At 47.5% G+C, this 27,589-nt stretch overlaps 1 protein-coding gene across 1 annotated transcript in view; it reads left to right on the top strand.

Annotated features, from left to right (window-relative positions):
- VPS13C (vacuolar protein sorting 13 homolog C) overlaps nt 1-27,589 on the top strand; it is a 2,437,235-nt gene that overhangs the window by 1,345,050 nt on the left and 1,064,596 nt on the right. The window contains exon 55 of the mRNA XM_086955811.1: nt 27,163-27,252. Coding sequence (XP_086811937.1) covers nt 27,163-27,252 — 90 coding nt within the window. The remainder of the gene's footprint in view (nt 1-27,162; nt 27,253-27,589) is intronic.

Here is a 27,589-nt window from a genome sequence, read left to right as displayed (position 1 = left end):
CGCTGTACAAGTCATACAGGGGCAGGCAAAGATCCCGCCCTAGAGGTCATCAATCCTCCTCCTCCTCCTCCTCTCCTTCCCAACCCCCGGCCAATGCAGCAAAGCAGCCCTAGATCCGCCATTCCGGATCATGTGGGCCCAGTGGGGGGTCAGCTTACTCATTTTCTAGAAGATTGGGAATTATTAACATCGGATCTTTGGGTTCTCAATCTTGTAGAGAATGGGTATGCACTTCCTTTCCAGGAATTCCCTCCCAATTACCCTCCTTGCCAGGGTTATTGTTCGGAGGACCACCTGCTTCGCCTGCAGGAAGAAGTCCTGGCTCTGTTCCAAAAAGGTGCAATAGAGGTGGTTCCAGAGCAGGAAAGGGGTCAGGGGTGCTACTCCCGGTATTTCCTGATCCCCAAGAAAGATGGCAGGCTTCGGCCAATCCTGGATCTCAGGATCTTGAACCTTTACCTGAAACAGGAAAAGTTCAAGACGCTCACTCTTGCGCATGTTCTTCAAGCGCTGCTGGAAGAAGACTGGATGGTGTCGATCGACTTGCAGGATGCGTATTTTCATATTCCCATCTTGAAGTCGCACAGAAAGTATCTCCGTTTTACGGTTGGGTCACAACACTACCTTCCGTTTGGTCTTACTACTGCGCCTCGAGTCTGCACCAAGGTGATGGCAGTGGTGGCGGCTCATCTCAGGAGATCGGGGATACATGTGTTTCCGTATCTAGACGACTGGCTGATCAAAGCGGAGTCGCCGGAGAAGGTGCTCCATCATCTGCAAGAGACAACTCAGTTGTTGCACAGGTTGGGTTTTTCGATAAATGTACCCAAGTCTCACCTGGTGCCCTCACAGCGCAACCTGTTCATAGGTGTGGTACTGGACACTACTGTGTGTCGTGCATTCCCTCCCCCTCAAAGGATTCGCGACATACAGGAGATGATTCCTTTGTTTTACAATGGAGCGGTTGTTCCAGTCCTGAAGGTCCTTCGCCTGCTCGGTCTGATGGCTTCATGCATTCTGTTGGTCAACCATGCACGCTGGCATATGAGGGTGCTCCAGTGGTGCCTCCGCAGGCAGTGGTATCAGCACAAAGGGGATCTCAGGGAGTCGGTGAAGATCTCCAGAGAAACTGCAGCGGATCTGTCTTGGTGGAGCGTGGAAGGCAATCTGTCTCAAGGGAAGCCTTTTCAGATTCCTCCATCGGTTGCCACAGTTATATCGGATGCGTCCACTCTCGGGTGGGGTGCTCATCTGGGGGACCTGGAGGTCAAAGGTCTTTGGTCTCCAAAGGAAAGGTTGCTTCATATCAACCTTCTAGAGTTGCGGGCGATACGTCTGGCGCTCAAGGCCTTCCTCCCTTCCCTTCGCGGGCGGTCAGTTCAGGTCCTGACGGACAACACGACCGCGATGTGGTACATCAACAAGCAGGGAGGAGTAGGGTCGCAGTGTCTCTGCAGAGAGGCTCTGCGTCTCTGGTCCTGGGCTCAGGACCATCAGATTTGTCTGATGGCAAATCATCTGGCCGGGGTTCAGAACGTTCGTGCAGACAGTCTCAGTCGGCAGTTCTCTGCCGATCACGAGTGGAGGCTCCATCCAGAGGTAGTTCTCGACATTTTTCGGATGTGGGGGACTCCTCGGGTGGACCTGTTCGCCACTTACGAGAATGCTCACTGCCTGTCATTCTGCAGTCTCCAGTATCCGATGCAAGGAGCCTTGGGGGACGCGTTTCAGTTGAGTTGGAGCTCGCAACTCCTTTACGCGTTTCCTCCCATACCTTTGATTCCTCGGGTTCTGAGGAAGATTCGCCAAGACCGGGCCCGAGTCATATTGGTCGCCCCGGATTGGCCAAGAAGGGTGTGGTACTCGGACCTTCTCCACCTCTCCTCTCACCCGCTGCTCCGTCTCCCTCTCAGGGCAGATCTCCTCTCTCAGATGGAGGGGCAGGTTCTACACCCCCACCACCAGACATTACACCTTCATGCCTGGAGATTGAACGGGGCACCTGATTTCTTTTTCTCTCCCTCACGATGTGGTGGATGTCATTTTATCAGCCAGGCATGACTCCACTAAGTCCATCTATTCTTATAGGTGGTCTAAGTTTGTTGTTTGGTGCAGGGAGAAGTCCATAGACCCTTTGAGGGCCCATTTATCTGATGTTCTCCAGTTTGCCCTTTCTCTGGCTCAGCAGGGGCTTGCTGTTGCCACGGTGAAGGGTTATCTGTCAGCGCTGTCGGCGTTTATCTGTTTGCCTGACCAGCCTTCTCTGTTTAAATCTCCTATAGTTTTAAGGTTTTTGAAGGGCCTCATTAATAAGTTTCCTCCTATCCCTTTTATTGTGCCTCAGTGGGATTTGAATCTAGTTTCGACATTTTTAATGGGTGCTCCTTTTGAGCCTCTTCACAAATGTCCTATGAGGCTCCTGACTTTCAAGACTGTTTTCCTCATTGCAATAACCTCGGCAAGGAGGGTTAGTGAGCTTCAAGCTCTTAGTTCCAAGCCCCCTTTCTTGTCCATTCATGCTGATCGAATGGTTCTTAGGACCAGGGCTGCTTTTCTGCCTAAGGTGGTAACTCCTTTCCACCTTGGTCAATCTGTTACCCTCCCTACCTTTTATCCTCCCCCACACCCTTCCAAAGAGGAGGAGAGGTTGCACCGTCTGGACCCCAAGAGGGCGGTGTCCTTTTATTTGGACAGGACTAAAGACTGTCGCTTGGATAACCAGCTCTTTATTGGCTTTGCTGGCTGCAAGAAAGGAAGAGCGGTCCATAAGAGGACTTTGTCGAGATGGATCGTCCTCTGCATTTAGATCTGCTACTCTTTGGCCGGTAAGGAACCACCAGAGGGTATAAGGCAGAGGTCTTCAATCTGTGGGGCGCGACCCCCAGGGGGGTTGTGGAGTCCTTGGAAGGGGGTCACAGATTCTGCCAGAGCACGCAGTTCCTGGCGGTGGGCTGATCGAGGGTGTTCATGGCGGAGGCCTAATTCACACCGAGGTGTGAAAAACATCTAAGCCTCATTAACAAGTAAAAGGTCTTCTAAAGACCTGTTAAGTACTCGGGTGTGACTGTGTGTGTGTGTGTGTTCCTGAAGCCGTTTCGAGCTGGGGGAGGAGGAGAAGTGGGGGTGGGGGGGCGGAGGGGTGCTGGGGGAGCAGGCTGTAGTGTAGCCCTTTGCGGTCAAATGCATATTGCGCGCCTGGAGCTGTGGGTTCCATGACATGTCCCCCGCCCACAGCAGGGAGGCACAGAGGTGCCCTCCCAAAATCGGGAAAGAAGGAAGAAGAGCAGAGAGATACTGACCCCCCATGAGAGAGGCACAGAAAAGGTGGGGGGATGAATGATGGGTGGATGGATGGATGTAAGGATGAAGGATGGATGGATGTAAGGATGAAGGATGGATGGATGTAAGGATGAAGGATGGATGGATGTGTGAAAAGGTGGGTGGATGAATGATGAATGGATGGATGAAAGGGTGGATGGAAGGATGAAAAGATGGATGGATGGATGGAAGGGTGGATGGATGGATGGATGGATGGATGAAAGGATGGATGGATGAAAGGGTGGATGGATGGAAGGATGAAAGGGTAGATGGATGAAGGATGTATGGATGGATAAAAGGTTGCATGGATGGATGAATGATGGATGGATGGATGTGTGAAAAGATGGGTGGATGAATAATGGGTGAATGGATGGATGCAAGGATGGACGGATAAAGGATGGAAGGATGAAAGGGTAGATGGATGTATGGATGGATAAAAGGTTGCATGGATGAATGATGCATGGATGGATGTGTGAAAAGGTGGGGGATGAATGATGGGTGGATGGATGGATGAAAGGGTGGATGGATGTATGGATGGATAAAAGGTTGCATGGATGAATGATGCATAGATGGATGTGTGAAAAAGTGGGTGGATGAATGATGGGTGGATGGATGGATGGGTGGATGGGTAAAGGATGGATGGATGTATGGATGGAAGGATGGAAGGATGAAGGGGTTGGTGGATGAAGGATGGATTTATGGAAGTAAGGATGAAAGGGTGGATGGGTGAAGGGTGGATGGGTGAAGGATAGATGGATGAAGGATAGATGTAAGGATGAAAGGGTGGACGGATGAAGGATGGATGGAAGGGTGGATGGATGGAAGGATGAAAGGGTGGACGGATGAAGGATGGATGGATGGATGGATGTATGTATGGATGGATAAAAGGTTGCATGGATGGATGAATGATGCATGGGTGAATGTGTGAAAAGGTGGGGGATGAATGATGGATGGATGGATGAAAGGGTGGATGGATGTATGGATGAAAGGGTGGATGGATGAAGGATGAATGTATGGATGGGAGGATGAAAGGGTGGATGGATGGATGGATAAAAGGTTGCATGGATGAATGATGGATGGATAAAAGGTTGCATGGATGAATGATGGATGGATGTGTGAAAAGGTGGGTGGATGAATGATGGGTGGATGGATGGAAGGGTGGAGGGGTGATGGATGTATGGATGGAAAGATGAAAGTGTGGATGGATGAAGGATGGATGGATGGATGGAAGGATGAAAGGATGAATGGATGTGTGAAAGTGTGGGTGGATGAATGATGGATGGATGTGATGAGGTCTAACAGGCGCATTTATGGTTGTCAAAAGATGATGATGTGGAGTACCAGTTTCTAGAAACTTTTCTCGGAAGGGGGTTTTTACCCCTAAAAAGGTTTTACAAGGGGGTCCCGGCATCAAAAAGTTTGAAGACCTCTGGTATAAGGGCTCATTCCACTAGAGCTAAGTCTTCGACCTCTGAATTGGCTAGAGGTGTGCCTGTAGAGGATATTTGTAGAGCGGCAACTTGGTCTTCCCTCCACACTTTCGCGAAGCATTACTGCTTGGATTCCGAAGTGAGGAGGGACGATCATTTTGCGTGTTCTGTTCTTCAGGATTTCTTGGTCTAGAAGAGTGGACACCCTCCTTCGGGAGTGGGGACTGCTGTGGGACTCTATTCACAAGGTGAGGAATCCACACGGCAGATGTATCTATCAGAAGAACAAGTTACTTACCTTCGGTAACGCTTTTTCTGGTAGATACTATATCTGCCTGTGGATTCCTCACTGACCCACCCGCCTACCCGTTGTCCATTCTTCTATGCCAGAGTTTCTTTAATGTATGATTTTATTGTCAAGGAATTGTTTATTTCAAATGTTTTATTGCATTTGCATTTGCTTCACACTGTGTGTTACCTTGATTTCTATACTTCGTATACTGTGTTTGTCTACTGTCATCGGTCCGTCCGTGTGCCTCGAAGGCACGGAAAAAAGGGCGGAACTGATGTCATCACGCCGGCGTGGGCCTGTTATAGGCGTCGGTGACGTCAGCGGAGTCGCGAGCGGTGCCGTGCCTCTGTGACGTCCGGATCCATGTCGGCACGAAGCTACAAAAAGAATTTCCGAATGTTGCTGACGCAAGGGGATATTCACAAGGTGAGGAATCCACAGGCAGATATAGTATCTACCAGAAAAAGCATTACCGAAGGTAAGTAACTTGTTCTTTAGACCCTATTTGGTCTTTCTCCAGCTTTCCTACAGGAATCCTTGTTTGCCAGGCAGAGACTGTGGGGTAAACTCTCTTGGGTACTCTTGCCCCGTTGTTCTTGGATTTAAATTGGCTGGCTGACCTGGAGGGCGATAGTGGCCTGCAGTCCAGCTTCAGATTTGCTTTACCCTCCAGGGATTGCAAAGGAGGACAGTTCTTCTCATCAGAGGTTTTAAGAAGGGAATCTTCAATTCCTTGATGCAAGTTTTCCATAAAGGTGGGGCAGTAGTTGTCCCGTTACTCCCCTACAATAAATCCCTTTTTAGGGCTCGCAAGAGAGCCCTCTTGAAAGGGTTTAAAAATAGACCTGCAAATTCCACACGCTCGTGCGTGTGATTTTTTTTTTGTAGCCTGCGATTGGCCTTTCACTGCTTGCTGTTTTGTAAGATAGACACCAATAGGCCAGAGGCAGGCGCATAGCTCTGCCCCTGGCCTATTGGTGTCTGTTATATGCATTTCCTGACATATGCTTTCAATTAATTCAAAGCATATGGCAGGAAAGGCCCGTGTGCGGCACCACTCACGAGCTTCTTTTTTTTTTTTGTTGGATCCATTTCACAGCCCAAGCAACTAAACGCGGACGTCTTGTTTTTATTTCTCGTCAAGCTCTGTGGAAGACCAGTCTAAACTCCGTCCCTCCCCTTCCTTGCACACACCGAAGCCGATATTAGTCGCAGGTAGCATAAAGGAGTCTTTATACCGGCTGCAGGGCGGACTGTGTGCCGTCCTGCTGCCGTGCCTCCGCTCCCCCACTCCCCGAGCGTGTGGAATGCTGAAAGTGTGTTTCCTTTCCCCTGAAGGTTGCTGGCTGACCTGCAGGTCTGTGGCGGGGGAGGTGGTGGAATACCCGGACGGCCGTAATTAGACCTGTGGGCAAAGTACAGTTCTGCTTTCAAGTGCTCGCGCTGCAACTACGCACAGCTGCAAAGCTTTGTTTGAAAATTTTCATTGAATTGTAGCCAGCCAGCTTTAAGACCATTTCAGTTGAAAATGTGAGTAAATTGTTTTTTTTTTTACGTTTACCACTGGTGCACCCCTTCATCCTAACCTTTACCTCGAGTGCACCCCTCTTCATTCTCAGATTCACCACCATTGCAGCTGTCTTCCTTCTCACCTTCGCTGCCAGTGCAGCCCCATCCTCATATTCACCCTTAGTCCGGCCCTCTCACCGTCCTCACTTTCTCCACTAGTGCAGCCCTCGCCTTTCCCAAAGTGAAACCCTCCACATCCTTGCACTGTGAGCGAGATGGCCTGCAGAGAGAGGCAGGGATCGGTCCAGGCGCTGAGGTGACCGTGTTAACAGCGTTAACTCTTCAATCGTGTACATTTTGAGTTCTTAGCGTTACTGTAATAAATCGCGAGTCTGAATGTGCTCGCCTATGATTATGTATGTGCACATCTGTCTGTCTCCGGGTGTCCGTGTGCGCCCAGTTTGCCTCTACGCTGACTGAGTGATGGATACATCCAGGCTGCACCAAACCTTCGGCTTGCAGAAGTACTAAACACCCCACCACCTTTAGGAACAAACTCTTTCCACAAAACTGCCACTTCAGTACTGGCCCAGGGGGGTAACAGGCCCCTGCAGCTGCTGCGGCGCAGAAGGGCCCCAACCCTTTGGTGGGGGGCAACAATTCTGTGGGGCCCCGTTTAGCCCAAATGCCAATGACTATCTGTGAGGTATGTAAGAAGCAGGGGCCCCTCGTCACATTTATACTGTAAGGCCGATACATAGGCTGATTAAAGCCTATGTATAGAGGGAGCTGCACCTGTCAGAGCCCTGCGGAGTGCGTGTCACTCTGCGGCATGGCTGAGTCTAGGCGCTATTGAACGTGGGTGTCTGTGTCGGCAAGAACGAGGGGGCAGGGCCGTGAAGTGCTCTGAAGGCCCGCGAGATAGCGCGCAGGGTTTGGGGCTTTGGGAGAGAGATTGAAGCGTGCGTAAAGTACTCCAAAGGGCAGCGACTGCGGAAGCAGGGCTTTGGAACGTAGTGACACTCCCTCTCAGGGCCAGCGACTGAGCAAGCAACTCTGTAGAATGTTCTCCTAGGGTCAGTGACTGAGCATGCAGGGATGTGGGCGGACTGTCAGGGCCAACGACTGAGGAATGTGTGTAGAGCACGTGTGTGTTTATTTATGGGGCATCTAATTCTGGCATCACACAGTCATTTTATTTTTCCAGTGCTAACTCTGCCACTTTTAGCCAACTGTAACAGCGGAAAGTTAGCGAACCGCGGAAAGTTAGCAAGCCACTGAAAGTTACCACTGGGCAGGCGTGCTACGGCACACTTCAGTTGGGAAAGAGGCAAGCGCTACATCGTTACTTTATGTGGAGCGCTATGTCACTGCTTCCGTATAAAGTATCCTATCAGGGAGGAGCCATCATTAGTGCAGCAAGTGCAGTGGCACCAGGGTCCAGAGGTGAGAGTTGCTCACTACCACCCCGACTATGATTGTCTTTAAACGACCATCTTGAGATCAGGGGGTTCCATTTTTGCCTGCTGTTGTTTATAGCGAGATGCCAGAGTCATGGAGGGGCGGGGCCTTACGGGCACTCCCATGGGTACACCCACTGAATGGAAAATAGTACCTCGTGCATTTCAACGGAACCGCTTTCTGAAAAACCCAAAGGGTACGCTTAAGAGCCAAAAACGTGGCAAGAGAAATACTCCACTGTGCGGAGTCAAAGCCCTCTCTGACTATTTAGTTTTTTTTTTGGTCAACTCGTATCATCCACTGGTCTAGTAAATTGTACATCACATTTTGCTTCAGCCCACCACAGCATGCGGAAACGTGTCAGCCCACATTACCCATTGGCTCCCATCCCTATAAATGACTGCACACGCCTGTGCACACTGTTCGCATCCATTTAATTAACAGTAAGTGTTATAATGTTTACGTGACATTGTAATACTTTAGCTGTCAGCAATGAGTGCTTGGCTATGTCATGATTTATTCATGTCTCGTTACAAACCATAATATTAATAATAAAATGCACGGTGCAACTGAAAAGCTTTTTAGTTAAAACAAAAGTAGTAAAACTCCACCTTACTTTTAATTCATAAATGTTTTTGCAAGCATATGGGCAGCCATGCATTTTTATGCGTTGCTTTTATTTTTGTGGGTTAGGCTTGCAATAGAAAAATAACCACCACACTTACTTGCCGAGGCTAGACCTACTGGCTTTGCCAATGCTTATTTTAAACAACCATTTGTAATGCAATAGGTCTCTTATTTACGCGAGTTTGAGCTATTAAAATTGCAAATAACAATGCCTTTTATTTTTGTTTTTAAAACAAATAAAAGGCAGTGTCCTTTAGAATGCCAATTTCTTCAACTTGTTCTTACTGTCATGTGCAGCGTGCTGACATCACAATAACTGCTGTTACTTTAATTGGTGCTTGGATGAGAGGGACATATCTGTGCACTTCACCCAACCCCTCAAGCACCGATCTGTGAGTGAGCAATACATCCCAAGAGAATCCTGCTGGGTGATCAATCTTCTAAACACTATGAAAGTTTTTTGGGGGCTGACCCCTGTGTACAGCTTAGTGCTCCTCGCTCCTACAGGGTCAGCCTGGCCTATCGGCAGCTCATTCTCATTGGTCCATTTAATCTGCTGTGGAGGGTAAAGTTAGTCCTTAATGCCAACAATGCGCAAACCTTTCTTATTGAAGGGTCTAAAATCATACTTGCTTGACTGCGAGTGCCCATGTGGACGAGATCTATGTGCAGATCTGCTTCCTGTTTCGCAGGAAGTGACCCAAACAAAATGGAAAGAAACGTCCTACAATAGGTTAATTGAAAACCACAAAATATTGCTGTCTAGAAAAAGGCTGAGGCTGCTTTAGTTACCCTTTTGTATTTTAGCCATGGATTTACCATCAAGTGTGATGTGTGCGGTCACTGTAATCCCAGGCGCTTCTTAACAGGCTTGTGCGCTGTCAGTAGTGTCAATCACTGCTCCTCCTCTCGCGACCTCCTTCTCACAGGCTTGTGGGCTCTCAGCCTCGTTGTGTTTCTGATGGGCCCGGAATGCCGGTAGAGCCTAGCACTTCCTGTCATTAGCGAAGCTCCCACGTTTACTTCCCGCCATAGCCTAAGGCACATGGGATACAACGGAGCCCTCTTTAGTAGAATGGTTTGTATACTTCATGCTTTTCTTGGTCCCAGTTCCTACTTACCAGTGGTTACCACGTCTGTCTGATGTGGTTCCTCCACTTGTCCCTATATGTAGACCAGCCAGCAGCGGGCTACTGAGCTGTGTGCCTGCTCTCGCGTCTTGTAGATGATGGTACTATTTATGGTACCACGGTGATTCATAGGACCACCCTATCACTATTCCTATATTATGCCCACTATTTTCTTAATCAATATTGCATAAAACACCTAAGCATCCTGGGTAGCAGCTGTGATGCAGGACTTCCTCATTCCCGATGTCAGTAACTGAACCGCAACTAAACTTGTTTTACAATGTATTTACACACATCTTTACTGTTTCACACGCAATACAATTCACTTTTGCATATTCCTTTCATGTTTACCTAAAACTTTTACCAGTCCTTTGCAAACAGCCACACATGTTTCACTATCTCGAGACATTCCAGGCCCCACATAACGCGACCTTTTATTACTCCTACAAGGTAACTTTATCTTTTATTGCCTTGTACTGTATTTAAACACAGATGGGCAACATATCCGCACCCGTGGGAGCAATATCAGTAAGGGGTGAGGATACAGTTAAAAACAACTGTAAACGTAAGTTTAAGCACAAGCCCCTGTAGTGGATGCCTTAGCCCATTTAGCTGCCAAACTACCTGTCTGTGTGTCTGTATCTGTGTGTCTGTGCATCTCTGTGTGTGTGTTTGTCTCTATCTGTGCGTGTGTGTCTCTGTGTTTGCGTGTCTCTTTATGTATACGCCTCTGTCTCTGCGTGTGCATTTCTGTGTCTGTGCAGGTCTCTGTCTTGTGTGCATATCTCTGCATGTGTTTTTTGCTGTGTGCACGTTTCTGTATCTGTGTCTGTGTGTGCATCTCTATGTGCGTGTCTCTATCTGCGTGTATTTTTCTGTGTGTGCGTCTCTATCTCTGTGTGTTCGTCTCTATATGTGCATTTCTCTCTGTAAGTACGTCTCTTCTCTGTGTGTGCATCTTTGTTTCTATGTGTGTCTCTGTCTGTGTGTGCGTCTCTATACGTGTGTCAGTCTCTATGTGTGCGTGACTGTCTGTGCGTCTCTGTGTGTATGTTTCTATGTGCGTGTCTGTCTCTGTGTGTGCGTTTGTCTCTATGTGTGTATCGGTTCATGTGTCTCTCTGTATGTTTGTCTCTGTGTATATGTCTACTGTTAGCCTCACTTGCAATGTAAACATGGCATGGGAACGCTATAACACACATACTTACTCCACAGATACATACAAACCTGCCATTCCCTAACACACAAAGTGCACAAACCAGCAAACATATCCAGCTAAATATAAACAATGCCAAATTCTCTAACTCTAACTAATGCGAGACCTGTTGCATTGCAAATGCTTGTTGATGTATTATTGGAGGCTTGGGCGCAACCTGTCACAGCGCCACCTGTGGACCGGGCAGTCTGCCATAGACATTGTCCTTCCGCAGTGGATTCCCCCCTGCCTTTCACAACACTCTACCACTAAAGAACTGGTATCACAGGCTGCTACTGCATCAGCAGACCTTAGTGCCTTTGTGGTAGTTCTCTCTGGTGAGGACTTCAGGTGGTTAGATAATTGTAGTCAGTCCCTTTTCTTCTGCTATTGCAGCCTTGGGATCTTTAAACACTCCCTGTGTTTTCTGTAGGGCATGTCTCACAATGTTGCACAGATTCTGCCCTCTGTCAGAGGAAGCCAGGCTGAAGCTCCGTCAGGTGGTGAAGGATGGCCGAGAAGTGACCAAATTTACCATTATAGACAGTACTGAATTTGTCAGTAGGAGTATGGTTCAGGCTATCACGTTGCACAGGCATGCGTGGATGCGACTGACTGGGTTTTCAGAACCCGTCAAAGACACTCTTCCGAATATGCATTTTGGTGGTCTCCATCTGTTTGGGAAGCAGGCTGATTCAGCCTTACATTGGTTTAAGGCTACCTGATCTGATCTGATAAAACCACCTAATAGGTATTCACAGTTGTGTTTTGTGTCCAGCCTCAGAGCCGCGTTTCTGCAGGTCTGTGTTTCAAACTGTTTTTCATCTGGTGTTACAAGCAACTCTCCATATAGGAAGTAAAAGACTAATTCTGTTCCATATTGCCTTGCACTGCTTTCATGGGGTTACCTCTTCATTTCACTAGCGTTGTTCCAGCCGGTGCAGCACATTTAGTGCCACGCTTCTTTTCTCTGCTAGGTGCAGAATTGCTTCTTAAGTTGTCGGAAGCAGATACAGCTGCTTTTTTTTAATAGTGTATGCTTTTAGGGCAGGTACTCCTGCTCTTGAGTAAACAGAAAGGGAGTTTAGAGGGAAAGAAGAAAACTGGGCGCCCTCCACTCTATATTTATTTATTTATTTTTGATATTTATAAAGCGCAGCATATACCCGAGGGCGTCTTGGCGCCAAACACAAATTGCCCTCGTTTTCAAGGCAGTTTTTATTTACTGATCTGTACACATCACTGGTTGTATCACAATTACAACACACCTCTCCTTTTGCAGAAAATGAAAGTAGGGGATGTCTCAGTCTGCTGCCATTATTAAAATAGCCCACCTCTGGTTAACAAACATTTACACCAACATAAAGCCCACATTCACCTAGACTGACAACAGAAAAAGGTGAGAAAGGCAGGATGGCACCTCACGGGCGCACCATTAATGGGACCCCTGGTTGGTACTCACCAGGATGGCCCTTTTATCATCATTGGTGCCATCAAGCCCGAACGGAAACGTGTCCTAAACCCAAAGAAATGACAGTGAATGGTGCAGTGAACAAAAAATTATATGTACAACACTTACAACATGTAATACTTAACATATAACCACTGAGCAACCAGGACAAAAAACTTTACTAATGTTCCTTTTTGTTGCAAACAGTACACAAACCACTTATAAAAAGGAAGGTGTGCACACTATTTGCACACTATTTGTACCTAGCTGACACTATGGACTCGCAGGCGTCACGCCTTTTATGCGCAAGCTAATGATGTGAAGAGGGATAGGGGTCCGTGCCATCGCTTGAAACGGAATAAAGTTGTATTCAAAACCATGAATGCTTTCTTTGGGATAGAATAAAGTTATATTAAAAAAATCCAGAGGCATTTATAATGATAAGCAGCCCCCAGCCTGAGTGGCGAGCGATCCTAACAGATTGCTTTAACTCCTGAATTATCCTTTGAATTTAGACAGCCGTCCCGCAAAAAAAGACTGCATCTGTATCTTTTCGTGAACCTTTCTTCATCCCTTGGTGAGAATGTGAAGAGGGATAGGGGTCCGTGCCATCGCTTGAAACAGAATAAAGTTGTATTCAAAACCATGAATGCTTTCTTTGGGATAGAATAAAGTTATATTAAAAAAATCCCGAGGCGTTTATAATGATAAGCAGCCCCCAGCCTGAGTGGCGAGCGATCCTAACAGATTGCTTTAACTCCTGAATTATCCTTTGAATTTAGACAGCAGTCCCGCAAAAAAAGACTGTATCTGTATCTTTTCGTGAACCTTTCTTCATCCCTTGGTGAGAATGAGTTTGTTTTTCTGTGGACTGTACTACTCCATGTCTCTGTTACCCTATCAGTACTTTGTAACGTTCTTTTCTGTCACTCTTACATATAATGTATCTATCTGTTCTGGGGGGCATACGCATACTCCTATTCTCTTCCCTTTTCATGGAAATATATGTATATATCTAGGTCCTACATGTGTATCTAATGATATTCTATGTCTATATATGTTTCCATGTATGTGGATATTCAATGGATTTTCATAGAGATCTTCTTGTCTGTATCTTTTTTTATTGATGACCACTTCAATGCGCGTTGTAGTTTAGGTTATTTCACTTTCAGATTGTTTCAACTTCGCTAGCATGATTCTTTCTGTGGTGTTAAGAGATTTCTCAGTGGCTTTTTAGAGATTCTGTGATCCACAAGACCTGTTTAATCTTCTTGATTAGTTCTACATTCACTTATGGCCTTGTTAGATCATTTATTGGCATTTTCTTCTTGCCATGGATATTTTCTCCTAGCATTGTTGGTGTTATTTTGTCTATCCTACGGTTTGGTGCACAGTTGTCATATTATATGCATGGGTCAGATGCCATTAGGGTCGAAACCTTCTTGTTCCTCCTGTTGCATTCCTTGGGCAGTGAAGTGTCAAATTAACTGGCTTTCTGCTCCCATGGTTTTCGGTGTACAATTCTTCTGAGGTTGGTCCCTTATGTGTGACTTATAGGGATGAGTTTGATATTTTCCTCAGCCGCTCTTTCTTTCCAGTTTCCTTGTCTTATGGACCTGAAATATTCTACTACTGTATTGTTTTTTGTAGTCCCAGTTCACAATCCCTCCTCCGTGGATGGTAGGGCTTGGGCATCTGATTGTAAGTAAGTTATCTGCAGCTAGATGTCTCTATCAGATGAACAAGTTACTTACCTTCGGTACCACTGTATCTGGTAGAGACAAGATCCATCCACAGATTCCTTATGCCTCTCTCATCCTCCCCACACTGTGAATTTCCTTCTTTCTTTCCTATTGATCCTGATATGGGATATTCCTCCTTGGAGATATCCTTATTGTGTTGTAGGTTCTTCCTGATTCATAGGTGGATACTTGTCCATCATGTATGGTTGTATTCTTGGTGCCAATGTCTGTCTCGTGGGAGGATGATGGGACATCACTTTCTGTCATAGGTCTACTTCGGACTCTTGCATTTGTTTTCTTATTGAGAGTTGTATTCAGTAAAGATGTGACACATGGTGTCTGTACTCTTGCCACACTGTTCCAATAAGCAGTTCGTATCTGTGGCTCCACGTTTCAAGCATGTTCGTTAGACACGGAAGAAACTGATGTCAGCGTGTCGGCGACGGAATTATATGGACTCTGCTGATGTCACATCCGGAGGACGACGTTGCTGCAGAGTCGCTCAATGCCCTCCGCTGGCGCTCACGGTTACTGTTGGGAAACAAAGTTTATGGATCCAGTCTGTTGCCTGGGGAGGAATCTCAGTAAGGAATCTGCCGCTAGATCCTGTCTCTACCAGATACAGTGTTACCAAAGAAAAAAAACTTGTTCTTTTGTTTTTCCCTCAATTTCATGTGCTGGTTTCCTGCTCCATCATATCTATGCATGTATATAAATATATACTGAGGTGTGTATGTTATTTTTATATATATATATATATATATATATCTTCAAAAGACACCACTCCATTCGGAAGAAGTAGAGGCCACTCGGGGGATATGCTGGAAGACCTTTAATAGGACAGCTTGGGCATAATGCATTTCGGCCTTCTTCAGATCCCACTGCTCCACTCCCACCTTTAAATATCCAGGCACTCACCCATTGGCGGTAGTTCACTTGACCTCAGGTCACATGGTCGCAACTCCCTTGTAGGTTCAACAAAACGGCAGCTCCCAGAATGCAGTGTTATCGGGTAAGTGTTGCCTGGGGAGAGCCCAATCGTTGTAAGCTCCTGTGGGCATTTGTTGTTAAAAAAAGCTGTGGAGTGTCATATTTATGGTCCTTGTTTAAAGATCTGTCATAGGGCTTCCTCGAGTCCCCTTTGATGTTCCAGCCTCGGTATACATGTGCCCACCGGGCCGTGAGTCATAGTTGCAGTGAACTTGCCTCCCTGTTAATAACGAGCTGCGCCTGGCAGCAGCCCATGGCTTGGCCAGCACTTCAAAGCGGGCCGGAGTTCTTCCAATAACTTGGACGTGAAGAAAAGCTGCAGCAGCAGGTAACAGCATCACTCCGGCCTCTTATGCGCCTCTGGTTAGTGCAGAAATAGCCAAAACACACCAATCCATTCAGAAGAAGTAGAGGCCACTCGGGAGACACGCTGGAAGACCTTTAATAGGACAGCTCGGGCATAAGGCATTTCAACCTTATGGCCTTCTTCGGATGCCTCTGATTTTCCAGGTACTGCTCCACCCCCACCTTTAAATATCCAGGACCTCTCCCATTGGCGGTATTCTGCTTGCCCTCAAGTCAAATAGTGGGAACTCCCCTGTAGCTTCAACAAAACTACAGCTCCCAGGATGCAGTGTTATCAGGTAAGTGTTGCCTGGGGAGAGCCCGATCATTCACAAAAGTTATTTTCCCCTTTCCTTGGCAAATAAAGTAACCACTGCAGGCCAACCCCAGAAATAGCAAAACAGCAGAGGGGCAGTCTCCCCCTTCAGCTTCCTTGGTTCTTCTCCTTGGCAAAGGATTGTCTTGATTCCCAGAAGTGATCTAAAGTTCTGGGGTTTGGGCCTCAATATTTATACCAGTAAATCCTTTGTCCTCTGAAGGCAGAGAGCGCCTGTGCCCAGCAAAAACCAGTTCTGTGCAGCTTCCTGGCAGGAGGTGGAGACAACATTGTTTAAAGCAGACCTGGCCCAGGTAGCTGAAAGGAAATCTCCTCTCCCTGCTCTCCATTCTATGAGGGCTCAGGTCATTGAAAGGGAATCTCCGACCCCCACTCTCTTCAATGCAGTTCCTATTCAGTCCAACCCTGACCCGTCAGACTGCTGGAGGCAAGGCCCTCTCCAGCCCCCTGTCACTCACAAATCAGACATGAAATACACCAACTTAGCAGAGGCATGTTGGATGGTTAGGCAAGAAAATACCTATGTTCTAAAAGTGGTATTTTCAAACACAGAATGAAAAAATAACCCTCACTAAAAGATGTATTTTAACATTCTGAGTTCAGCAATACTAAACTCAAATTTCTCCTAGTTCCCTGGGTCAGTTAGGATTATAAAATGTTATGATCAAACTGCCCATTCTGGACTATGGGAACAGGTAACCTTGCAATAGTGAAAAACGAAATTGGCTGTAATTCACTATCAGGACATGCCACACACATCAGGGCATGTCCTACCTTTTACATACAGTGCACTCTGCCCAAGGGTGTACCTTGGGCCTACCTTAGGGGTGACTAATATGTAGAAAAGGGGAGGTTTAGAAACGGGCACATGGGTGCACTTGCCAAGTTGACATGGCAACCCCAGGCTGCACAGAGGCTCTGCAATGGCAGGCCTGAGCCACGTTTTACAAGCTGCTTCTGTGGGTGGCACAACCAGTGCTGCAAGCCCACCAGCAGCATTTGATTTACAGGCCCTGAGCACACATGGTGCACTGTACTAGGGTCTGACAAGTAAATCAAATCAGCCAACCATGGAGTCACTAATCCATTACAACAATTTACAATAGGGAGTACTTGCACTTTGGCACTGAATAGCAGTGGAAAAGTGCCCAAAGCATCTAGACCAGCAAAAACATAGCAAAAACACAGGAGGCAATAGTAAAAAAAAATGGAAGGGAGACCCACGCCAATGGTGCCAGGTCTAACATTCACCTAGCATTATTGTTTAAATAGTCTGTTCTCGAGAGAAGTCCATTTAGCCCAATCTGTTGTGCAAGATTTTATAGTGTAAGTCAGTCCACAGACCCACCACCTCAATTTGGTATCTATTCAAAAAGTGAGTTATCTGGAGTTAGAAGTCTCTATCAGAAGAACAAGTTACTAACATTCGGTAATGCTTTTTCTGGTTGAGACTCTATCTAACTGCAGATTCCTCACCTGCCCTCCCACTTCCCAATTATGTGGAATGGACTCATGTAGAGGATTATGTTGCTAAATATTTACGATTCAGAATATCTGCACACAACAAAATGAATACTATACATTCAAATTGCAATTGGGTTTCTCAAGGCTCCATATCTGTTTGTACAGGCAGAGGGCAGAAACAAACTGACACAAGCTTGAGCAGGTGATGTATGCGTAGGAAAGCCGTCGCCACAGGCACATGAGTTTTACTCAAACTCATGACATTACATCAGGCGCTTGTGAAACACTGGAGAACACTGATGTGCAAAAGGTTCTGGATCCAGTCTATCGCCTGGAAGTATTCAAAAGGTGAGGAATCTGCGATTAGATACTCTCCAGCCGAAAAGGTGTTACCAAAGGTGAATGACTTGTTCTTTATGTGTTGCTACATCTGTAGCTGCTTGTAGCAGCTGTGCTCTGTAGGACACAGCCCATCAAATGAGGCAGCCAATGTTCAGCACAAGGTGGATATCCATGGATAGGTGCACCTCGGTAGTCAATCAAGGCCATGACTGCACTTGGCGAAATCTGTTTAGCGTACTTTGCTCTACTCTACCTCATTGAGGCAAACTCAGCCCGAGAACCAGCCATTTTGTACTCCATAAACATAGCATCTTCAGTTAAGAGTCCTTGGCTGTTGGATTTTTTACTCTAGGCAGGGTAGTAAATCATGCACCCCTCACACTCTCAGGATGCCATTTTGCCACTAAAGTTCAAAACACATACTTCAACCCCTTTCCAAGTGCATCCGCTTTACTTTGTACTCATGCGGCACACTCTGTTGCTAGGGTGCTGACACATGCAAAAAGAACAATTGATGGACAGAATGCTGAACAATGGTAAACACTCACCCCAGTACAGAAATCTGGGCCTAAATTCATCATTTTTATTCTCACCACACCACCCGAGTTTGGACCTAGTCGTATGCAAATCAGTCTTGGAACAGATCAGCCCGAACTGCCAAGCCAGATCCTCCCTGGACTGGAAATAAGCATCCTTGGACCTGTTTCAGGGTACCACCCCTCATCAGCCAGGATAGCTTTAATCCAATGGACTGGTGAGTATGGGACCCACATCTGGACATCCCCGTCCCACTTGGGGTGACAAATGTAAAAAGAACAATTGATGGACGAAATTCTGAACAATGTCAAACACACTTCCCCAGTACAGAGGTGTGGGCCTAAATCCATTGTTGTTTTGCTCACCATGCCGCCCTGTTTTGAACCAAGACAGATGCAAATCAGTCTTGACCCTGCTTCCCATGGGAACAAACCAGCCTGAACTGCCAAGCCAGGTCCTCCCCAGAACAGAAACGAGCATCCTAGGACCAGTTTCTGTGATCACCCCATATCAGTCAGGCTAGCTTGAATCTAGGTCTGTGACATATTGTTGGCAACCAGGCGTCCATCGCCAAAGACTGTATTTGCCTGCTGTTGATACAAGTTTGTGGCTTGGTGTGCTGAGAACCATATGTATCCTCTTATGTGTACCCTTGTCCGTAGTGATGTTGTTTGCTTTGTCCTTAGCCTGCCTTTGCCTTGCTCTGGGCACAGTTAAGTGGTATCTTTCAGCCATACTTAATTTTGTGCGGTTACCGTTTCAACCCTCTCTGTTCAAGTCACCTGTTGTGACATGTTTCCTGAAAGGACTTCAAACACTTTCCCTTCCAAACCTTGTGTTATTCCCCAGAGCGGCAGTCCCACAGAGTAGCAGTCTTTGTAGCAACACAGCAGTACTTCTTACAGACCGAGTTCTTCACAGGTCCAGTAGTGTACTAACTTCATAGGGTCAGAGCCCCATAATGTATACCATGTTGTGCCTTTGAAGTGGGGGTGACTCCAAAGAAAGGTGTTTGAAGTGCACATAGGTCCTTTCTTCCCAGCCCTGTCTCCAGACTATCAGTAGGGGTTACTCAAACCTTGTTGGGGCAGGACTCAACCTATTCAGTTGTAAGTGTCAGCTCCTCCATCACTTTCTGCCCAGGAAGAGGTATCAAAATGACGATTGGTGTTCAGGCCAACCTGAACTTCCTATGTTTGTGACTGTCTAGAGGGAATGCAGAATGTGAAGCTGTCACCCACCCCAGACGTGTATTGGAGACAGGATGCAGTCACAAAGAGCAATAAGAGCAGAAAAAGGCCCAATTTCTAAAAATGGCATTTCTAAAAGAGTAATGTTAAATCCAATGTTACCAGTAAAGAAGATTTATTATTACCATTCTATGAAACAGCTACTCCTTTTTAAATCTGAATTACAACTTAAAATGTATTAAGGAATTCCCGATGTTAGACTATGAAGGGAGTACGCAGCACAGTAGTGAACAACCAAATCTGAAAGAAACAGGTTAGTATTAGATTCCTTACCTTAGAATATCCCCAGGCGCCAGACTGGATCCAGAAACTTTTGCATAGCAGTACCCTTGCGCGTCGGTAGGCGTCGTCTGCGGCTCCGCGTCAGCCGTCGGGGTCGTTGACGCCGGGAGGACGTCGCCGGATTACTTAGGTGCCGCCCTCGCGCGCTGATATCAGTTCTTCTTTTTTCCGCGCCAGCAAGTGCGGATCCGGAAAAATTGGTACCCTTAGTCAATTTTTGACGTAACTTTTTCGATCATTTTTGATCTTTCGTCGAAGTCGAACGACACCGACGGTGCCGGTAGGGATGCCCGGGTTCAAGCCCTGCGACGACTGCAGCCTACTGATGTCGGTTACCGACCCCCCCATCGCCGGTGTCTACATTGCCTGGGGCCCGACCACAATGACAAGTCGTGCCCTGACTGCCGGGCCATGACGTCGAAGGCTAGGTGGTAGCGGTCCTGCAAGCGCCTCGAGCTCCGGCAGTCGGCCCCACGCCATTCGAGGTCCCGGTCCGGAAGGAGGTCGAGGGACTGGTCGCGGGGCCAGAGTCATCACAGCTCCGGGAGTCAACACCACTCCTTGGGCTCCAAGTCCTCAGGTAAGATGCACAAGGTTCCGGATCCGGGTCATTGCCGGTCGTCCTTACGACCTCGCCGGCGCCGGCCTCTAGGGTGTCGCCCCCGACGCTGTCCCCGAACGACGTCATCCCCGGTCCCCCCCTCGACCCGGTTCCGATGCCGAGAGAAGACTTTTTCTTCTATGATCCGGCCCCATCGTTTGACCCTAAGTACCAGGAAATGGGTGGCGAGGTGGATTGGGAGGGGTCTGAGGACCCTCTGGCACGTGAGTGCCAGTCTTATCAGGACTGGGCAGGTGAGCTAGGGGATGCCAGTGGTTTGGACACTTTGCCAGACACTGGTTTTGTCTCCCCTCCTACCGTGGCTTCAGAGGAGGGGGCTGCCTATTAACTCCCCGTCGCGGCCGTGAGGACTAACCTCCTCACTGAGGTCCATAAACCACAAGCAAGCTCTTCGGAGCCTCTGTTGCCGTTTAATGAGGCCTTGTCTGACGTCCTTCTGGGCACCTGGTCCAGGCCCGCTACAGGTTCCCCTGTGGATAGGAACGTAGTAAGAAGCCACCGCCCGGCTCAGGGCAACCCTTGCTTCCTGTCCACCCACCCCACTCCCGAGAGCCTGGTCATACAGGCCTCTAACTCCAGACCGCATTTCCGATGGCTCCCCCCGATCGGGAATCCAAGAGGTACGAACAGTATGGTAAGAAGGTGTTCTCCTCATTGAAATTGGGGTTGTGGTCTGTTAACATCGCGTGCCACTTTGGCCGTTATTCCCACTCTCTGTGGGACATGGTTGCGGACGTGCTGTCACAATGTCCGGAGGGGACCCGGACTAAACTCGCCCAAGCCCTTGCAGAGGGTCGAGATGCGGCACGGTAGTCCATCCGCTGTGGGCTGGATACAACGGACTCGCTAGTCAGAGCAATGGCAATGACGGTGGTGATTCGTCGCCACGCCTAGCTGAGGTCTGCCAACTTTTCGGCTGATGTCCAAAACACCCTTATGGACATGCCATTTGATGGCCGTCGCCTCTTTGGCGACAAGGCAGATAGTGAGCTTGAGCGCTTTAAGGACTCCAGGGCTACGGCCAAGTCCTTGGGCCTGTCGGCCCGCGCCAGCAAACTGCTGACTTTCACTCCTTTCGTGGCCAAGGAAAGGGCACCCCCACACGTCCTGCCAGCCACGGGCCGCAGACTAACATCCAGCACGGTGGCGGACGTGGTAACCGCCGTGGCGCTGCCCGGGGACAACGGCGAGGCCAGTCCACATCCACCCCCGCAGCATCTGCCTCAAAGCCCTCCTAGTCTGAGCTTTCAGGCCCACGTGACGCCAGTGGGGCCAGGGTTCGCCATCACCTCCTCCACTGGCACGACATCACTTCCGACAGGTGGGTGCTGCAAATTGTCCGAAGGGGCTACTCCCTCCCCTTCGAGGCGACCCCTCCAGCCATGCCACCACAGTACCACCGCGTGTTGGGGGATCACTTGAATTTTCTGCGAGAGGAAGTTACGGCCCTCTTGGCCAAGGGGCCATCGAGCGCATTCCTGAGCCAAAAGTAGGGTGTGGTTGTTACTCCCACTACTTTCTGGTTCCCAAGAAGGGCAAAGGGGGCCTACGCCCTATCTTGGACCTACGGAACATCAACGGCTTCCTCCGGAAGGAGAAGTTCAAGATGCTGACACTGGCTCAGGTCTTAGCTGCCCTGGACCCGGGAGACTGGATGGTAGCGTTGGACTTGCAGGACGCTTATTTTCACATCCCTGTCCTACCGGCCCACCGGCGTTACATGCGGTTCACGTTAGGCCATGAGCACTTTCAGTTTAACGTGCTCCCCTTCCGCCTTACCAGCGCCCCACGGGTGTTCACGAAAGTGATGGCGGTGGTCGCAGCTCATCTGCGCAGGTTAGGGGTTTCAGTTATTCCCTACCTCGACGACTGGTTGTTGAAGGCGGGCTCCCACCAGACAGTCGTCAGCCACCTCCAGACTACGGCCGACCTCCTGCACCTGCTGGGGTTCTCCATCAATGTGCTGAAGTCACACCTGTGTCCCTCTCAGAAGCTCCTCTTCATCCGAGCGGTTCTAGACTCGGCGCAGTTTTGGGGTTATCCTCTCGAACAGCGGGTTCAGGATATTCAGGCTCTGATTTCGATCTTTCAGCCATTATCCCGAGTCTCGGTCAGGTTGACACTGCGGCTTCTGGGGCTGATGGCCTCCTGCATCCTTCTGGTGCATCACGCCAGGTGGCGGATGCGGGCTCTGCAGTGGGACCTGAGGTTTCAGTTGGCCCAGCATCAGGGCAAGTTGTCCGGCCATGTCTTGATCTCGGAGGGCACTGCAAGACAGTTGCAGTGGTGGCCCATGGACCGCAATTGGGTCAGCGGCAGATCCCTCTCCCTACCCCAACCGGAGCACGTAGTTGTGACGGACGCGTCCCTCTAGGGCTGGGGGGGCCACATGGGAGAGGGGGAGATCAGAGGCCTCTGGTCTCTGGCGGAGTCCCGGCTCCACATCAACCTTCTGGAGCTGCGGGCGATCCGGCTTGCACTGAAGGCATTCCTCCCCTCTGTCCCGGGGAGTGTAGTGCAGGTGTTCAGGGACAACACCACCGCCATGTAGTACTGCAACAAACAGGGCGGGGTGGGGTCGTGGACCCTATGCCAGGATGCTCTGCGCCTCTGACAGTGGCTGGAACATCAGGGCGTGACCCTGGTGGTTCAACACCTGGCAGGTTCCCTGAACGCCAGGGCGGACAAACTCAGCCGTCGGTGCATGATGGATCACGAATGGCGTCTAAACTCGGACATGGCGCAAGGCCTCTTTCAGCAGTGGGGAGAGCTTTGGTTAGATCTATTCGCCACAGAAGAGAAGGCTCAATGTCATTAGTTCTGCGCGTTGGAATTTCCAAGGCGGTACTCGCTCGAAGACACTTTTCGTCGCGAGTAGAGTTGCGGTCTGTTGTACGCCTTTCCGCCTATACCACTTCCGCCCAGATTGCTGAAGAAGATCAGGCGCGACCGGACCCAAGTCATCCTTGTTGCTCCGGACTGGGCACGGAGGTACTGGTATCCCGAGCTACTCAGCATGTCTGTCGATCCCCCGATTCGTCTGCCTCTTCACGAGGACCTTCTGTTGCAGCAGCAGGGCACTCTAAAGGGCTACCTCTCTGCCATTTCCGACTTCTTAAGGCTCCATGAACAGCCCTCTTTGATCGAGTCCCCAGTGGTAAATAGGTTTTTGAAGGGCATCACTCATATGTTCCCTCCTGTTCCTTTTGTGATGCCTCAGTGGGACTTGAACCTTGTTCTGACTTATCTGATGTGCGCTCCCTTCGAGCCACTTCATAACTTTCCTCTTCGTCTCCTTACTCTTAAGACTGTATTCCTGGTTGCCATCACCTCTGCCAGGAGAGTGAGTGAGCTCCAGGCTCTTTCTTCTAACGCTCCTTTCCTTTCTGTCCATCCGGACATAGTTGTGTTGCGGACGCGACCCTCTTTCCTGCCCAAGGTAGTCACAGCCTTCCACATCGGGCAGTCCATCACCTTGCCCACCTTCTTTCGGCCTCCGCATCCCTCAAAAGAGGAAAAGAGGCTCCACCGTCTGGACCCAAATAGTACGCTCTCATTCTATCTGGATCGCACACGCCAGTTCCGGGTGGATGACGAACTCTTTGTTGGTTACGTGGGCTCTAAGAAGGGACGGGCGGTGCACAAACGGACCATTTCTCAATGGGTCGTCTTGTGCATTAAGGCTTGTTACTCTCTGGCTAGATATGAGCCTCCTGTGGGGCTACGTGCCCATTCCACTCGGGCCACGGCGGCTACTACTGCCCTGGGTCAGGAAGTCCCCTTGCAGGACTTCTGTTGGGCAGCTACGTGGGCCTCACTGCACACGTACGCAGGACACTACTGCCTGGACAGCCAAGTCCGGAGAGATGGCTTTTTCGGCCTTTCCGTTCTCCAGGACTTTCTGGTATGATCATTGGTTCGCAGACCCACCATCGAGGTTGGTATTGCTTGGGTATCTATTCTAAGGTAAGGAATCTAATACTAACATGTTTCTTTCAGATGCACAAGTTACTTACCTTCGGTAACGATATATCTGTAAGAAACAGTAGTTAGTATTAGATTCCTTACCACCCCACCCATCCTCCCCGTTCTGCGAACCGATATCTAGGGTTAAGGTCATCCCCTTACAGGGCCCTAGACCCATGGCACCAGTGTTAGTTTTTTATCATGGCTCTGCGTTTCTGGTGCGAAAAAGCTGTGTATAAGAATGAGGTCAGTGCACGAGGGCGGAGTCTAAGTACTCCAGCGATGTCATCCCAGCGCCAACGATGCTGACGACGGACGCGGAGCCGCAGAAGACGCCTACTGACGCTCAAGGGTACTACTATGCAAAAGTTTCCGGATCCAGTCTGACGCCTGGGGATATTCTAAGGTAAGGAATCTAATACTAACTACTATTTGTTACAGATATATCGTTACCGAAGGTAAGTAACTTGTGCTTTAGGGGTTTTTCACTAGCAGGACATGCATAACTTAAAAGAACATGTCCTGCCTTTTACTTACATTGCACCCTGCCCTACAGGCTGTCTAGGGCCTACCTTAGGGGTGACTTATGTGTACTAAAAGTGGAGTTTAAGGCTTGGCAAAAGTTTTTAAATGTCAAGTCAAATTGGCAGTAAAACAGCACACATAGGTTGTGCAGTGGCAGGCCTGAGACATGTTTGCAGGGCTACTTGTGTAGGTGTCTCAAATCAGTGTTGCTGGCTCCCTAGTAGCATTTAATTTACAGGCTCTTGGATGGTGTACCACCTTAAAAGGGACCTACAAGTAAATTAAATATACCAAACAAGTGTAAACCAATTATACAATGTTGATAGGGAAAGCACATGCAGTTTAGCACTGGTCAGCAGTGGTAAAGTGGTCAAAGTCCTAAAGCAAACAAAAACAAAGTCAGAAAAAGAGGAGGAGGAAGGTAAAATGTTCGGGTGATCCTTCAGAGAGAGCTATTTTCCAACAACCTTCCTTCCAAGAGTTACTTCATTTATGAAAGGTTGTGTCAACAAGCCACTTCTTGTTTGCTATATTAGACTTCAGTGCTGTCTTAATATATTTGGTTTTTGGTTAATGAATGTCCATTTGAGACGCTACTTCACTATAATTACACTTTATACACAGCCTATCATTATTGGAGATAACATTATTTTGCCATGTGACCGAGCTGCAAGCATTGTTATTTCTTTTGTCATTTACAGGGCAAATGTATTTGAGAGTCAGCTAAGTTCAGTATCCATCAAAGTTGGAACAGAGTTTTACTAGGTGGACCGCAAGTAGTCCCCGAGTCATTTCGCCTTATAATGGTCCACTATTGATATTTTAATCTTGGATACCTTTTCCTCTGCTAATGGGAAGATGATGAAGTCATATCTAAACAAATGTTGTTGTTGCTCCCATACATATTGCAATGTTATAGTTTGCGGGTCTTTGAAGAAGCGTGATGGTAAGCGACAGAGATACAGAAGTGTAAATGGCATATTATCATGTTTCTGAAACTTACAATTGTGTCTTAATATATAAAAGCAGATTATTGTGAGGATACGATAAAGGGAGCAAGTCAGAATTTTCATGCAAGGTGTGTTTCTGGGTGGTTGTATTGTTGAGTTTGTGCCATAGTTCCTTTTAAACCACAATATATATATATGAAGCAATCGCTTCGAAACGCGTCAGGGACTTTGAAATAATTGGAATGCCAGTACCAGTTTTGGAAATAAAGGGTTTGTGAAAATGTCTTCCATGGAGCATGGAGTTGCGTCCTTACATCAAGGCATTTTTTGGGAAGAAATATATATATATATATATATATATATATATATATATAGATATATAGATATATAGATATATAGATATATAGATATATAGATATATATATATAGATATATATATATATTACGCACAAAATTTCCCTCCAGTTCACAGGAAAAAGTCGCAGCACTCAAGAGGGTACGGGTAACCACATTTTATTTTCGTGCAGGAGCTACACAGACATGTTCGGCGTGCTGCCTTCGTCAGTGTGTAAAGCATTCAGTGTCAGGCATGTTAATAAAGTTTTTTCGCTGCATCTCAGCGTTGCATGGACACAAACATAGGACATCAACCCCTCAGACACTGTGGGCGCCATATTGTAACGGTGTTAAATACACAAGTTATATCCATGCAGTAACATAACAAAGATCATTTAACCTATCGGTTAGTGACTGCCCCGCGTCTAAGGGTATAAGTTATCATGATGTATTTCATTAGCATTGTTATTAAGCCGTGGATCGGCTTATGTCCTATGTTAGATTGTGGCCCATATTAATATTCTTACATCAACATACACTGAGAAAAAAGGGGGTTGAGACAAAAAAATCATCAAATAGAAGTTTAATTTAAGTACAATTAATGGCAGAGATAAAATAGGCCATCCATTCCACATTTCAAGCTTTGAAGAAAGCACGAAAAACTCATAATGACTCGATGGAACCTCTAAAAAGCGGATCAGCTAAAAGCAATTGGCAGAGTTGCAGTAACTAACTATAGATCCATTCAGTACATGTATTATCAGGTAGTTCATCTCCTGGAATCTAAAAGAGAATTAACAAGTGTATATGTCTTTGTCATCATATTCCCTCATATTAACATTTAGGTATATATGTGTATCTTCATAAACAAAATGCTTAGTAATGAATCAGCATGTTCAACATTATCAATATATCACAATCCAACACCATTTGCCCAGATGGATAGCCATTTGTTCTTCCCGCTGTTTAACCCCCCTATATATATACACATATAATAGTTGCTTTAAATGTGTACTACACAGTTCATCAGTAATGCTATATTCACTACATTTTCAATCCTAGGTTCATTACTACAATGAAAATGTTGCAGTATGGGAACCTCTCATCGAACGAGTGCATGGAGGAAAACGCCTGTGGAATTTGAAAGTTGAAGTATGGAAAATATTTATTCAGTGTTATATGTTTAGCTGTGATATCAATAAATAAATGCATAGGTACAGAGTGAATTGTTCCAAAATCTGTAGCATGGCTACGATTTCGGATTGTAAGCGGAAAAAAGGATCTCATATTCGCTAGAGAGGTTTTAGATATCATACATCCTTTCTATATTTCATATGAATTAACATATAGGATCTGCTTTTACGCCAGAATGTAGTGCAATCCTATGAATTTTATTGCTGTATCAATCTCTTTGAAAAAGGTATATTTTGGAATTATTTTAATTCATTTAATGTAAAGCTTGCAATGCCATTACCTACATTCATCGGCT

The sequence above is a fragment of the Lissotriton vulgaris genome, chromosome 2_1 (genome assembly GCF_964263255.1).
Source record: "Lissotriton vulgaris chromosome 2_1, aLisVul1.2, whole genome shotgun sequence".
Classification (NCBI taxonomy): Eukaryota; Metazoa; Chordata; class Amphibia; order Caudata; family Salamandridae; genus Lissotriton; species Lissotriton vulgaris.
The sequence above is the reverse complement of the archived record's forward strand: the minus strand, read 5'-3'. Positions and strand labels throughout refer to the sequence as shown.